Genomic DNA, 9338 nt, shown 5'->3' with positions numbered 1-9338 from the left:
TTCGGGAGTGTCGATTTCTAGGAATTTGCCTGTTTTAAGTGCAGGTTAAAAACCAGAAAGCTCAGGTTACATTTAAAAACGAATTCAGCAATGATACTCACTAGACACTATATTGAAAATGAACTATACAACTTGTATAGGTCGGGAGGGGGAAAAAACTGAGAAAATGAGGGAAGAGGTGATACTGTTCGAAAAGAGATGTTCTCATGACTTGAGTTACCTACCTGCAACCCCTCTGTAAATCACCTTTACCACCAAAATAAAGATTTTTTTTTTAAATGCACGTCTTTCACACTGCAGGGTCCCTTGGTGAAGCTGAAGGCTTCTTAAGTTAAAAAAAAAAAAAAAGGAAGGGGTCAGGAATAAAAGAACATTGCCTTGAAAGTTTGGAATTCCTCTTTTTGTCACAGTTCTGAAGTTTAATTCCTTTGGGCCATGGAAGTATTCTGTTAAGGATAACCTGGACGGAGAGAGGAAAGTTAGACAGTGGTCAGAATCATGGCCGCCAGGTCTGGCAATCAACCACTGAAAATAAAACCATCTGTGGCATCAAAGGTCCACGTGAGCCTCCCCCCCCACCCTGCCCCCCAGGGCAGAGCAGGGTATCTGCCCAAGATGTCCCAGATTCCAAGGATTTTGCCTCCAGCTTCTGGCTAGGGATTCAACCAGGAGGGTCGCCGACCCTTAGTGTTCAAGCACTCACTGGTGGTTAGGAATGGAAAGGTGTGGGAGGGCAATGGAGAGAAACCTGAAAGAAGGAAGCTTTACATTTATTCCTGGCTGGAAGCTCCTCCTGACCTCTCCATCCTTGGCTTTGGAGTGGATTTGTCAGTGAGGATGAGGCCGGATTGAAGGAAAGGTGGACAGTAATTATTCCTGGTTTGATCTCCTAGTCGTTTCCAGAGGCCCAAATAAGCTGAAGGCAAAATCCCCAGCAATGTGGCATCCACCATTCTGGGTCTGTCCCCTAGAAAGGGAGATGCAGAGAAAAAAGGTGGAATTGATGTATGGGGTTGGGGGGAGGAGGAAGGAGGGCTGTGTGGCAGGTGGCTTTGGTGTCTTCCCACTACAATAAAGAAGCTTGGTATTGGTATTCCCTAGTAAATTTATATTCATTCCTTCTTCTCACAAGTATTTATCAAACACCTACCATTCACCCTGATACGGTATCAGACTCTCCAAACAGCATCATAAGTGGAAGTCAAGCACCTCACTCAAAATCTCAGGACTGATTTCCTGGACAATTTGAAGATCACCAGCACTGCATCTCACTCGGTGTTGCTTCATGAATTCCAACACTGGGCAAAGGGACCCAAGGGAAACATAACTTCTGCATAACTTTTACTTCTCCTTTTCTTTCTTTCCTTTCTTCAAGTAATAAAGGACCATTAATTAGAAGAATAATTACTGCTACCCCATATTATCCCAACCTGTTCAATTTCTATCTGCTGCAGACAATGCTAATAACGGCAATTATTGCTTCTATAAACACCCCAAGGCAGCCCTCTTCCCCCGCAGTGTGTGTGTGTTTAAAGAATATATATAAAAAGTTCCCCCGCTCATTTGCATAGCTTCATCTTTACCTTTTCCCATTCAGCTCTTGCAAAAAAAAAAAAAAAAAAGCATATCTATTCAAAGCCCTTGCAAAAAGCATATCTATTCAAAGGGCATTTAGTCCATTTCTTTCTTGGCCGGTAAACCTATTCATCAATTGTTCTGCCTTGTAGATTGCATTCTAATGCTAATCTAGCGTGTTAAATATCTTTTTGTTCCCCTTTCACCGTTTTGTCATTCAGTTTATCCAGTTTTGGTCACCCATTTTATTTATTTATGCGCCTGCTCCTATTCAGGGGCTCATGTATTTTTTATTATGTTGTTTCACTGTCACGCAGTGTCAACTTAGTCTATTCAATGGGGGCTACTTGAAGGCCGGAGGGACAAAGCGTGTACACATTGCAGCGCTATTCATTCCGGCCAGCTGGATCGGCTGAAAAAAAAACCTTGTGAAAAGAAACGGCTCACAATGGACACAGAAGAACTGCACAATGCTAACAGTTTTCCAAATACCACTGATTGGTTTCTTCACAATGAGGAGAAAGCCGCCGCTTTTTCTTAGCTCCACTTCAACAAACAACACTCTCACAAAACCTCCCAACCTTGCGTTTTGTTCCCGGACAAAACCTCCTCGACTGTCTAAACGCTCCCACTGAAGGACAAAAAAAAGAAAGAAAAAGAAAGAAAGAAAAGAGAGAGAGAGGATAAAAAAAGAGCTCTTTTCACCATTTCCCTCTTTTTTCCCTCCCCCTGGAAGAGAAAAAAAAAGGAAAGAAAGAAAAGGAGGGGGTGGATTGTTAGTGAATTAATAATATCAGTCTTTTAAAAGAAGAGGGCTGACCTTTGAGATGCACTGGGCCGAGGGAGAAAGAAGAGGGGAGATTTTAATAAAGTTTGGATGGCTCTCTCTCTCTCTCTCTCTCTCTCTCTCTCTCTCTCTCTCTCTCTCTCTCTGCCTCCTCTGGGCTGTGGGCGCAGGGAAGCCTCCATCACTTCGGGGCGCACGAGTTGTGGGGCCTCCCCTAGTCTGGGAGCACCGAGCACTCCCCCCTCCTTCCACTGGCCGGGAGTACCGAACCCCCCGCCCCCCCCCCCGGCCGAGGACTACCGCTCCTGGAGCACCGCACTGAGTCGCAGCCGTGCTCTGATTGGCTGGCGCTCGGGTCCCGGTCTGCACCGGGAAGAGCAGAATCTTGTGAGCATCTTCCGCGCGCGCGCCCCTCGCCAAAGCCGCCCCGGGCTGGGGCGTTCATTGGAAGAACCCAAGTGTTTGCCCTAGTTTCTGGGGCAGGCAAGGAGGGGTGGGGTGGGGACGGGAGGAGGAAGAGGAGGAGGAAATTGTCAAAAAATAAAAATAAAAAAAGTAAGCTGGGGGTGGGAGGGCTGCCCCGGGACGCAGCGTCCCCGGCGCAGACCCGATCGCGTCTCGAGAACAATTCCACCTGTTTGCTCACAGCCAGAAGCAACAGGCCCGGTCCCAAGTTGGTTCAAAGTTTTCAGGCAATGATGCCTATCCATGGAATGTCTTTTATTTTTTTAATCTTAAATTTAAAATAGGAAAAGGGGGAGGAAGGTGTCTTAGATGTAAGAGAGAAGGAAAGCAAGTCAAAAAGGGAAGAAGAGAGAGAAGCAGGGAGAAAACCGACGGGGGGGGGAGCAGGGGGTGTGGAGCCAACAGCATCTCTTTGGCCAAATCTCAGCGCTCAATTTTTTAGGTTAATTTCAGATTCCTAGGCCCACCCACCACTGACACCTTGTGAACACTCCTCCGGACGTTCCTGCCACCCCCCCCCCCACTCCTGACTTTTGGCCAGTAGTTCTAGGGCAGGGGGGTGGAGGGCTCAGACCCACCAACTTGTGAGCAAGACCACTGGAGGCAGAGGGGTTGATAAATGGATCCCGGGCGCTTCTGAATGCACTCAAACTCACTCACCATCTGTGGGTGAACTGACCCTGACTCTCTTCCCAGCCTGCCTCTCCCCTCCCTTTACTAGTCTTTCCAGTCCTCTTCTTATTCATCAGTTCTTGGGAGCGTTTTTCTCCCCCAGAAAACGCTCATCTTTGGGAAAAGGAGAAGGGGGTGGGAGAGGGCGGAGAATCTTCAGGCCGGTGGGGCCCCCCCCCCCCCGAGCTGGAAGGCTCCGGGAGGTAACTAAGATTTAGGGCTGGGGTGATTTCCAGCGATCCGCAGGAAGTTCCGTGTAGGGAAGTGATGAGTTGCTACAAAAGGGAAAGACGAAGCTTTGAAAGGATTTAATTAACCGTGTCAGGGATAATTACCCCTGGACAGTCCAAATTAGTTTTGCATAATCGCTCAGAACCTTATGAATTAACTTATAATATTGCAAAGAGCTCGGAGAATAACAGGAAGGGGATCGTTTTAATTAGTGAATCAGGGTCAAACCAGCAGAGTCTATTTCTCGCATTTCCAAAAGTTTTTATGGTGGTTGTTGTTGTTTAAATATTACTCCATTGGGAGAAAACAATGACTTTAAAAGACCGAGTGCTTACAAAGACACTCCGCTCTCGGATGGCTTCTGTCCATGGGGACATAGTTTAATACTGGTTTATAGTATCTTGAGAATTTCTGTATTTGAACAGGGAAGGGAGGTATCTCCCTGCAACTCTTATTTTTTTTTCCTGGTTATTTTCCATGGTGGTCTATCATTTCCTTCCTAAAAGTAAGCTTGGCTAGTTCTGTAAAAGCAACCTTCTCCCGTCAGAATTGCTACATCGTACTTTTAGTTAAGTGCTCTCAACATGCCAGAATAAGGCCCTAAAGAGGCCAAAAGTTGTCCATTTCTGTTGGCAGCGATTACCCTTCCAAATAAAACCTTAAGGTGCAAATAAGGAATACCCTGAAGATATGTGAACAAATTACACTGATTTAAGTGGCAGGGCTCTTCTGCTAACAAGATAAAGTGGTCGGGCAACTTTCTCCTCTGAAAATGTTACTGGAAACTGATGAAATGCTTTGAAGAGTCTGGATGTTTTCAATGGGCCCTGTTCTACTGGTTCATGAATGTTTTTTACTCTCTCTCCCCTCTCTCTTGCTGCTCTCTTTCTAAAGATAATGCAACTACTTGGGTTTGTTTCTTATCTTCTTTCCTATTCACGATTAAAAATGTGATAAATCAGGTTTTTGGCTCTGAATAACAATGGCTTGATTTAGATTTCCTAGTAAATCTATTCAAAAGCGAAACAAAGACTGCCTTTGGAGGATACCTTACACTTCACCTGGACCAGGCACGTAAGGGCAGTTCAGATAAAAATCTTGTTAGGAACTCAACAAGAAATAGAGGATTTTCTCTTTTCCCTGGCTCAGGCTTTATTTAAACTCTTTGTTCAAAAAAAATGAACAGAGTGATAGTTGGATTCTAATTTACAGATATAGCTTAGACGCATCTAATATTAAATTAGAAGATCACACAAGGAAACCATTTACACATAAGAGTTAAAACCAATATTTTAAACTTTTTAAAACTTTATATTACATAAAGCCAAAATGAAACTAAATACAAGTTAGCCAACTTCATTCACAAACATTAGTCAAAATATATACATTTAAAAAGAAACAAACAAAAGCTACCTTTGAGGAAGGTTCTTTCTAGAATGTGCTTTATCATAATTCAAAAATGAATTGCGGGCAATCTTAAAAAAAAAAAAAAGAAAAGAAAAAAGGAAAAGCTTATCCAGGAGGGAACTCCAAACACATTAAAAGGATTCTAGGTGGTGGAGAAACGCTAACGAAAAGTCAAAGGCATCTGTCAAGTCAATTCTGCTTCCTTCAGTTTTGCTAAGTAATAAATATATAATTACCACTCAGACAAAAAGTCTGACTTAAACTTACACAAAACTGCGATTCTTGAAGTAGTCCCGCAATTTCTAAAAATTAACTTTGACATTTGTTCGAAATGTTTTTGGGTCTCAAGTCGAGTCCAATTTAAGGGCAACAAAAATACTTTCCAAGACTGCATGTTTTCACTGACATACACACGTTCATAATCTTAAAATGAACTCAGCCAAGAGGGTTGGGGTGGGGGGCGGTGAAGAGCTAACTAAGCCTTTCTTTCCCTCTTTCTGTTAACTGTGTCAAAAATCCAAGCCAGAGGTATCAGAGAGACTTCCAATAGATTTTTAAAGGGGAGAAAAATCCAATTGACAACTTCCCTCTCACACGCACCTCTTTGCATTTCTCGCTCTGATTTGCATATGGCTTGATAAAAAGAATTCCTGATCATCCCACATACAAAAGGCCAGATTTGAGCTGGTCACTAGTCTAGAATGGATCCGGGCTGGGGAGGAGAAGAGGGAGGGTTCCGCTTAAAAGAGAACAGATCTGCAAAAGTTCAACTAGTACACGTAGGGAGCAAGGTTGCAAGGCGGCTCCGAGCCTTCCCGCTCAGAGAAAACTACTGACAACAGATCACCGGCTCGACCCCCTGTGCCAGCCATGTTCAGACCTAACTGGATCAGAGCGCACGTAACTCAGAGGCCGGGGAGGGGTTGGTGGTGGTGGAGAGACCAGGGGAGGAAAGGCAATGAGAAACCAAAGCAAAACAAAAACAAAAACACCATAATAAAACTTCCAGCAAACAGAACTGAAGGAGCCCAACATGTCCAAAGGGGGGTAAAGTTTACTCCTCCACCTCGTGTGGGATCAAAACGCAACAGGTTCCGAAGTGCAAAGCCAACCCTTACACCGCGGCGGCCGGAGAAGCGAGCCCGCCCTCTTTCAAGTAGGGGGGCAGACACGCGGGTCGCAACACGATCGTGTGAATCTCACGCGCACACGCGGCCCGCGCCCCGCCCTGGCATCTCCGCCTGGCACCTATACAGCTTCTGTACATACACACCGGGCCCCCCTCCCCCAGGGGCGGGAGGGCGCCCCGGGAGGCCGCGGACCTCGTACCTATACATATGTACACGTGTGCCCACCGGTCCTCGGGCGGCGGCCCCGCGGGGGTCATAGCGCAGCGGCGTAGGCCGCCGGGTAGGGGTCCAGCTGCGGCTTGCCCATGCCCGGCAGCAGGATGTACGCGAGCGGCGGCTGCAGCCCGGGGCTGGGCCACGCGCTGCAGTTGCACGGGATCATGTAGCCCGGGTTGCCCGGGCTGGGGTGCGAGTGCGTGTGCCCCCCGGCGGCCGCGGCCGCCGCTGCAGCCGCCGCCGCCGCCCCGTGGAAAGCGCCGGCGCCCGCGCTCGGGTAGCCCAGCGACGAGGCGTAGGGCAGGCCGGACGACGACGACGAGATCTCTGCCATCTTGGAGCCCAGGTCGAGCAGGGAGTACGGGCTGCCCGCGGCGGCGGCGGCGGCGGCCGCGGCGGCGGCGGCGGCCGACTGCGGGAAGAAGACGCGCGCGGCGGCGGCGGCGGCGGCGGCAGCCGCCTTCTCCGGGTTGGCGAGCAGCGACTCCGGGACCAGGCCGCCGCCCGCGCCCGCGTGCAGCCCGGCTCCCGCCTTCAGCGCGGGGTGCTCGGCGTCGGCCACGCCGCCCAGGCCGTAGGGTACCGGGAAGGCGAACTTGTCCTTCTTGAGCAGCGTCTTGGGCTTGCGCCGCGGCCGGTACTTGTAGTCGGGGTGCTCCTTCATGTGCATGGCGCGCAGGCGCTTCGCCTCGTCGATGAACGGCCGCTTCTCCGCCTCGGTCAGCAACTTCCACTCGGCGCCCAGCCGCTTGCTGATCTCCGAGTTGTGCATCTTGGGGTTCTCCTGGGCCATCTTCCGCCGCTGAGCCCGAGACCAAACCATGAAGGCGTTCATGGGCCGCTTGACGTGGTCCACCGGCTTGGACATGCTCTCGCCGTGCCGGGGCTGCAGCCCGCCGCCGCCCGGGCCCTGGCCCTCGCCCTCGGCCCGGAGGAAATCAATGTTGGCGGCCCGCGGGGCCCCGCTCGGCCGGCTGCCGGGCGCCCTGGCGTCGAGCCCGCGCGGGAGGAGGCGGCTGGGGGACCGGCCCAGGGCCGCGGCGCTGCGCTGCGGGGCCGCCTTGGCTTTCTCCCGCCCGCCGAGAGCACGGGAAGGGAAAAAGAAGAAAAAAAAGAAGAAAAATCCTCTCCGGGACGCGGGGACTCCTCGCGGTGCCCGCACCCCTGCGGTGCGTTTGCCTTCTGCTGCCTTTTTTTTTCTGGTCCTTCTCTCCGATCGCGGTGGCCGGCGAGGTCCTCTTCAGGTCGCCGCTGCCCGGCTCCGTTCTCCCCCTCCCGTCTGTCTTCGAGCTCTCAAATGCAAAGCAGCAGCAGCAGCAGCAGCAGCAGCGGAAAGAAAGTTGCGTGGCGGAGGCTCCACCAAGTTGAGCCCGGGAGCCCGGCGCCGCGTGCAGCCAAGTGCCAAAGGGACTCTCGGCGGCTGGAGTGTTTGGGTTCTCCTGGGTGACTTTCTCATTTGACAGAAGCAGATGGGGGTGGGAAGGAGGGGGTGGCCCCTAGGAGGAGGGGGAGGAGGGGGCGCGGAGGAGGGTCCGGGCGCGCCCCGGGACCGCAGCGTACCGCACCGCGGCGGATATAAATGCAAATAAAGCCGCGCCCGCCGCTCTTCTGGATTCGGGGGCCCGGGCGCGCGGGTGGGGATTCCACCCTCCCTTCAATCGGCTGCGATTTGTTTTATTTGGGATGGGGGGAGGAATGTCCCCCCCTGCACCTGCCTCTGGAGGCTTCCTCTCGGGTCTTCGCGCCGGAGAGAAGAGGAACGAGGTCGGAGGGAGCGTGAGCAAGGCTGAGATCCCGCGGGGTTCAGAGGAAATTCTCCCCGCCCGCCGAGGCGCCGCGTCGGGCGGTCCGCTGGGCCATGGTGGCTCCGAGCGCCCCCCCAGGCGCGTCGGGTGACTCGGGCTCCCGCGGACGCGGCAATCTGGAGAGTTAATCCGGCCGGGACTGTGTTCTCTCCCGGCTCTGCTCGCCACCTCCCGGGTACTTGCAAACTAACTTTAGTCGCCCAAGTTTGGCGGCGCCGGCGCGGCCGCGCCCCTCGCGAGGCGCGCTCGCCCAGCCCAGGTGCGCCCGCGATCGCGCCGCGCCCCCGGGGGCCCCGGGCTCGGAGATCTCCAGGCCACGTCCCGACTGGGGCCGAACTGGGGGGTGGGGGACAGCCTGAGGAAAACTCGCCGTCACCTCAGTGTGCGCTGGAGCTGCTCCGATTTCCCTTCCCCAACTCCGGCCGTCGCCAGTCCCGGCTCCCTTTGAGGCGTCGAGGACGGCTGGCGTTCACCGCACCCGCTCAGGTGAGTGTCTGTACCTGCGCGCGTCCGCGCCCCGGCCCGGCGCGGGGTGTGCACGTCCAGCCGCAGCTCAGTGTGTATATCTTGGGGCCTGCGGAGGAGGTGGAGCCGGGGACTCCAGGAGGGAGGAGGGACCAGCGGCGCCTCCTCCCGCTCCCCCCTCCGCACCTCGAATTAACAGGATCGCCCCCCCCATCTCCCGCGTCTCGCCCCCCCTCCTCTCCTCCCCCCTCCTATTCCCTTTTCACTTGGTGAGCAGGTTTCGGCGAGCGGAGAGCCGGCGGCGCACCGCGGAGTCTGCGCACTGTTGGGCGCTGGCAACCCCCGGTGTCCTCGGCCAGCTGCCCGGGCCGGCCCCGCTGGGCTGCTCAGGTCCCGGCTCCGGGAGTCTCGGCCCCGCAGGAAGAAGGCGTTTCGCAAGAGATGGAGAGTTTCCTGAACTACGGAAGAAGAGGGTGAAGCCCGGGGAAAGGGAGATCTGCTCCTCTGAAAATCGTTGAAGACGGTGGCCTGCCAGAAAGTTACTCATTTTCCTGCAAGGTCCTGAGGGCGCTGGCGGTCGATGCC

The 9338-nt window shown here is 52.9% G+C and overlaps 1 protein-coding gene across 2 annotated transcripts; it reads right to left on the bottom strand.

The window, feature by feature from the left end:
• Positions 1-4880: 4880 nt before the first annotated feature.
• Sox21 (SRY-box transcription factor 21) lies at positions 4881-8450 on the bottom strand. 2 transcript variants are annotated; one of them, XM_070001944.1, is made up of 2 exons: positions 6915-8450; positions 6521-6848 (listed from the first exon to the last, which is right to left on the bottom strand). In XM_070001944.1, the coding sequence occupies exons 1-2, from the start codon at positions 7349-7351 to the stop codon at positions 6521-6523; spliced, it is 765 nt and encodes a 254-aa protein (XP_069858045.1). In that variant the 5' UTR covers positions 7352-8450. The 2 variants fall into 2 exon arrangements, with proteins under 2 accessions (XP_069858043.1, XP_069858045.1); XM_070001942.1 differs by having other exon boundaries at positions 4881-8450.
• Positions 8451-9338: the final 888 nt, after the last annotated feature.

Source organism: Dipodomys merriami, unplaced genomic scaffold (genome assembly GCF_024711535.1).
Source record: "Dipodomys merriami isolate MVZ:Mamm:240054 unplaced genomic scaffold, mDipMer1.0.p SCAF_6, whole genome shotgun sequence".
In the NCBI taxonomy this organism is placed as follows: Eukaryota; Metazoa; Chordata; class Mammalia; order Rodentia; family Heteromyidae; genus Dipodomys; species Dipodomys merriami.
This window is presented reverse-complemented; position numbering and strand designations above follow the sequence as displayed.

What these genes read in the sequence shown, in the direction of transcription:
- Sox21 (XM_070001942.1), bottom strand. Translation starts at nt 7,351, where the DNA reads ATGTCCAAGCCGGTGGACCACGTCAAGCGGCCCATGAACGCCTTCATG.